Source organism: Enhydra lutris, unplaced genomic scaffold (assembly GCF_002288905.1).
Source record: "Enhydra lutris kenyoni isolate GAN:26980312 unplaced genomic scaffold, ASM228890v2 scaffoldscaffold4, whole genome shotgun sequence".
NCBI lineage: Eukaryota > Metazoa > Chordata > Mammalia > Carnivora > Mustelidae > Enhydra > Enhydra lutris.
Genome location: NW_019154088.1, coordinates 37,462,089 through 37,468,088, shown reverse-complemented (window position 1 = coordinate 37,468,088; position 6,000 = coordinate 37,462,089). Strand labels below are relative to the sequence as shown.

The window sequence follows — 6,000 nt, the reverse complement described above, 5'->3', positions numbered from 1 at the left end:
TTTAAATCTATTAAAATTTATTTAATTAAGCATAAAGTTACCTTCACATTTGTCTACAACCATAGTAAATACAGTTCTTGGCAAAAAGTTCTTTGGAGTTTAAAACATCCCCAACTGCAAGATGACATATATAAAACTCCCATTGTTTATTTGATAGTGGATTTGATAATCAAATTAAAATAATTATATTATCTAGAATAAAATAAAATGAAAATAATTTACTCATAAGATTCATATTTAAATCATCTTTATTTACAAAATACTATCCTGAGAGTTTTAATTCCATTAAGCTCTTATGTGAGCAAAAGTATAATAGGTTAAGTAACAGCCGTTACTTAAACTGAAAATAAGAGAGAAGTCAAAATTACTTTTGAAGAGAGATCAAAAATATGGTTAAGTTTCTTGCTGTGGTGCTGGATGTTCAGTAGTAGGCTCATTTGAAGGTGGAGTCAACCCTGATGGGAATTCACTTCTATTTTCAGCATGTGGGGGTGGAGGAAAAAATCCAGCTCTTGGGGGAAGATAATGAGGAAAAGCTCTCGGTGGATAGACATTTCTCACTGTTCAAAGAGATTGGTAAAAGACATTTTTTAACTTTAAGTACCTGTACTTCAGTTCTATTAAATGATTAGCTTATAACTTAAAATACCTATGTTCATATTCAAAAATTGACCCCAGAATAATTACTTGATCTAACAAATGAATTTTTACAACATTGAGTAAAAGCATACTCTCTTCAATTACAGATGATTGAAGGGAACATCATTAACTTTAGCCACAATTTTTGTCCTATGAAAACTTAACATCTTAACACTTTTCAAAAATTATTATTTCAAAATACATAATAAAGCTTGATTAAAAATTTTCATGTCATAAAATTAAAAAATTTTCATGTCATATAATTTTCACCAGACGTAAAATTCTGACTAGTAATTTCTATTCTAATTTTATACTATCCTAAAACATTTACAGTTAAAAGACTATCTTGAATTTCCCCAAAATTCATCTTAATTCACCTTAAACCTTAAAATAGAGGAGAAATGAGAGAAAAAAATACCATGTCAGGCATATACTAGCCTTCTGCCTAGTGTTTGGTTAACTATTTATTCTATAGAAACCTAGAGTTCTAAATGGCAATGTACAGATATAAAAGCAAAAAATTGTTTTTTTCTTATGTAAGGCTATGAAAGAATTTCAATAAATTCAACAATTAGTCTAAACATGATAAACATATTTTAGGTTTTAAATAAGTAGGACTTCATAGGAACTACTTATGAAAAAAACTTTTAAAAATACTTTAGCCAGTAATTTTAATGCTAAAATATAAGCTGTAATTGTTTTTATTAATTGATGCAGTAACCACTTTCTAATCAAATAAGATACAAATAATTTAAGTCTTAATTTAAGACTGCTACAAAAAAACCAATGATTCTCCCAATTACTGAAATACAGAAATAATTCCATATCATTGGGATGAATCATGTGGAAGCCTCATTACAGTCTACAAATGGCTGGCTGCCTTTCCAATTTGGAAAAGTAATGATATACTCACAGTGAGAAAAACTTACTATATGAATAAGAAGCAGAATTATATCTTTGATTTACTCTATAAAACACATACTAAGTTTAAAAAAAAAAAACGTACTTGGAAATGGAGGTGGCGGTGGGCCAGCAAAATCCCTTGGTGGAAAATAATCTCGAGGAGCTCCATACATGCTTCCTGGAGGAGGTGGAGGAAAAGGAGGACCTCTTCTCATGAATGGACCCCTTGTATCCATTGGAAATAATGGAGCCCTGAATGGAGCAAGAGGTGGAGGAACAAAGCCAGGGCCCGCTGCTTCACTTTTGGCGGGGAGAGATGAATCAGGCACATTTAAATTCTGTAACAAATTGACAAACAGCGGTCACTAAAACAACAGCAAAATTTGCAATAATCTTCCTGAAAAATCTTAGGTTTAGAAGAAAGCAGTCTATAACAATCTTAATAGTTTCTTCAGAAAGATTCTGTTTTCCACATCAGATGGATTTTTGCGATCACAAATATTAACTGAAAAGAAAGTAATACTCTGGCTAAAGATAAAACACAAGAGTAGTCCAAGAGTACCAAAACATATATTCTTTTATCAAGTACATACTAAAAAACAGATGTTTATGTTTGTATTTTCTTTTTTTTTAATTTAAGATTTTATTTATTTGAGAGAGAGAACATGAGAGGGGAGAAGGTCAGAGGGAGAAGCAGACTCCCCTAGAGCAGGGAGCCCGAAGCGGGACTTGATCCTAGGACTCCAGGATCATGACCTGAGCCCAAGGCAGTTGCTTAACCAACTGAGCCACCCAGGTGCCCTATGTTTGTATTTTCAACATAAAAAAGGTGACCAAAAGCAAAAATTGTAAAGGTAATAACAAAAATATACTTTAAAACATTCAAATAAAAATAGAAGGGGGAAATCCAAATTCCTGTTTAACTTTAGTAAACTAACTCAAGCCTTTAGTCTATAAGTTGTACTGTATCACCATAGTGTACAATCCAGAAAAGAAACAACTATAATGCTATATAGGGAGTGTATATATTTGTCAAAATGGGAGAAGCAGCTTTATATCAAGAAATAGATTGCCAGCCAAATTTCTCTTCTAATAAACCAAGAGTCTGGAAAGCTCCTGAACACATGGATAAAATTCCACTTTCAATACTTACACCAAGGTTGTCTTTGTTATCATTTCTACTGGATTCCATTTCTGAAGACACTGGTCCATCTAAACATAAAAGTTAAACCATGAAAAATATATGACTGATCACTCCATTCCTACCGTATCTCCCAATCACAAGGGATTGTTGATATTTTCTCATTCTCCCATTAGTACATAAACCACCAGCCCGATACCAGCATCCTGCATCGCGGCCACAGGAACAGCTTTAGGTCACTGGAAACTGTGGCACACACAAAAGTTCTGCAAAGGCAGGTGGCAGGAATTTCTGTGGCTCATTCCTAGGCAACCCTGATGCAAGCGCATCATTAGGAGACTTCTGGAAGGTGGCATCCCTCTCCCTTCTCCTTCTTTCCTTCCTTTCTTTTCGCCCTCCCTCCATTCTTCCTTCCTTTTCCTCTTTCCTTCCTACTTTCCTAATTCCTCCATCATTTAACATAGACTAGCATTTGAATTTAGCTACTGTTCAAAATAAATGTTCCTGGACTTTGTTTTCACCAAGAACTGCTTGGTCCATGAGAAGGTAAATTCAAACAACCCTCTCTCTGACCACAACACTTATCCTCGCCTAGCCTTCTCATTTAGTTATTCTCACTACACCTGTTCCTGTCACTGAAGCTTCCAGTCCTCTGGTCTCCCTCCATTTTCTTCAGTTTCCTCCTCTCTTCATTTCCACCCCTAATTAACTAGACGTCTAAGTCCATCACTTCATCCAATCATCGATGTCCTTACCCAGTTGGCAATATTTTGACATGTACGTGACAATATTCTAGCTCTATATTAATCCAACTCTCCACTTCCACTCTACCTATACCTGCAATTCAGCACCTCTGCAGGTAAAACATCACAGAATTGTGTAGACAGAGCCCACTCCAAGCTGATGGATTTCCAGCCATACTTGCAGCTGCTCATTGACTAATCGTTCTGCATCTTCCAAACCACATTTCTCCTCAGCAATTTTAAATCTCCATTCTCTTCAAACCTACTACACCAGTCACTTAGAAACTCCCTTAACTTTCTGTAATCAAACAAATAAATCAGCAACCAAATTCCTATGATTTTTCCTCCTCTTATCATGAGAAGTCTCCTTCTAGACAATCTATGACCTTGGTTCTATGCGCTGAATCTCTCCCCTTCCTCTCTGTTGCCTCCCTCTTCCCTTTCTGCTAGACCCATTCTGTCAGCAAGTCTCTTCCAACTACTACTTAAAAATGAGACAGAAAAAGAAAATTCCCCTACAGCTACCCCTCTCTTCTGTAATCAATACTTGTTCTATATATATTGTTTGGAATTCCTCTCCTTTTGTCCTCATTTTACTGCAATCTATTTGCAACATCCACTACTCCACCGAAATTATTTTCCCCAACGTCAAAAAAAAAATTTTTTTTTTGCTAAACTAAAAGACACTTTTAGTCCTTATTTTATATTATTTCTCACCATTATTGACCACTCTCTCTCTCTCTCTTTAAATCCTCTCAGCCTTTAATTTTTGTGATGGCACCCTTCTCTATCTTCCCTTGCTAGCCACTCCTTCTCAGTCTCTTTGGTGGGCTTCACTATCCTTAAATGATGGTCTCCATGGAGTTCCACCTCAGCCCCATTCTCCTTTCATTCTCCCTTTGAGAAATCCCATCCACTCCTACACCTTTAATTTGATGTATACCAACTAATGACTTCCAGATGTGTGATTCAGATTGTTATTCCCCCTACTAGGACTTCAAAGCTTGAACTGCCTCTTTGAATATTCATGCAGGTGTGTCACAGGTGCTGCTAATTTTATAAGTTCAAAATGTAACTTATAATCTTTCCTGTCAAATTTGCTCCTGTTCCTTGTTCTTTGTCTCAGAACGATGAATGGCCCAGATGCCATAGCCAGGAATCTAGGCATCAGCCAAGACTCCTCCTTCCCCCACACTCCCACATGCTTTCAATCCTAAATCCTCCCAATTCTCTTTTCTCTATGTCTGCTTACATCCATGTATCCCTATCCCCTCTGCTAAATCACTACCCTCTTACTGACGTAGATTCCTGTCACAGACTCCTAAAAAGTTACCGTGCTTCCAATCTTAACTGCTTCCTCCAATCTATTCACCATAACGCATCCACAGTAATTTCTCTAAAACGCAGATCTGATTATTTCTTTAATGTGTTCCCATTACCCTGTGAACAAGGTCCAAGTTTTGAACAGGTTTGCAAGGCCCTGAGAACTCTATGTACTGCTTAACCTTTTCACTACTTGTTTAAATATTCCCTGACTCACACTCCATGTTGCAGCCATAATTTATTACGACTTTGTAAGTCTTAATCTTTAAAGGTGCTATTCTTTTCTTCTAGAGCATTACTGCCTGATGGATATATAAGAAAGATATAGATATGATATAGATATATGAAAGATATATGTATCTCTCTCTATATATAGAGATATATATATTTATTTATTTATTTCTCCACATTTAATTATTAGCTTCTTATAGGCAGAAACTATACCTTATTATAATTATATTAACTGCCATGTCACGTAGGGCACCTTCTAAACAGTAGACACTTAAAAATTATCTAATTGGATAATTAGATATCAACAACAACAAAGGACATGTAAGAAATGTTAAATAGCATTAGTTTAAAAATAGACATTCAATCACATATACACTGTCACTCCATAAAGTTTGAATTAATAGGGGAAAACAATTTCAAAATCCAAAATCCAAAGGTTAGAAAGAAATTATTTAATTAAAACTAATTATAATTAATCTAGGCCATAGATCTCCTTCTCTGCTTACTATTTGAAAAAGACTCCTTTTCTAAAATAATAAATATTTCAGCCAAATAATGCCTAACCCCGCCTTGCAATGTATACCCTGTCCTGAAGAAACCTTTTACCAATAAATTTATTTTAAGTTTCTATTTGCTTTTAATCTTTTTAACGTTACACTCTTCTGACTAATACACTGGATATATATATTTCCCAATTTTAGAGGGTTGCTGTGAGGTGGTTTAAGGAAAAGAGTGCCTGACAAATAGTAGGTTGCTCAATAAATGTTAGTTACATCTATCTTCGTATGTAATGTTTAAATAAGGTACTTGATTAAAGCAACAACAAAGGAAATTATTTTTCTTGTGGATTTTCACATGTCCATTCACACTAGCTTAACTTCCCTGATTACCAAGTAGGATATATGTAAGTGGACTGGAAAATTTTTAAAAATTAATCATGGAATAGAGTAAAATTGGACATCATAGTCAAATATAGTAAACCCATTGCAGTAATACCCAAATCAACCATTAACACATATG

The 6,000-nt window shown here is 34.9% G+C and overlaps 1 protein-coding gene across 11 annotated transcripts in view; it reads right to left on the bottom strand.

The window, feature by feature from the left end:
* Window positions 1-233: 233 nt before the first annotated feature.
* The window catches only part of LOC111158273 (melanoma inhibitory activity 2), an 84,359-nt gene continuing 78,592 nt past the window's right edge, over window positions 234-6,000 (bottom strand). For all 11 annotated transcript variants that reach the window (XM_022520210.1, XM_022520201.1, XM_022520243.1 and 8 more), the window contains 3 exons: window positions 2,696-2,754; window positions 1,646-1,880; window positions 234-560 (listed from right to left, as the gene is read on the bottom strand). In XM_022520210.1, the coding sequence (XP_022375918.1) occupies window positions 394-560; window positions 1,646-1,880; window positions 2,696-2,754 (461 nt within the window). In that variant the 3' untranslated portion in view covers window positions 234-393. The remainder of the gene's footprint in view (window positions 561-1,645; window positions 1,881-2,695; window positions 2,755-6,000) is intronic.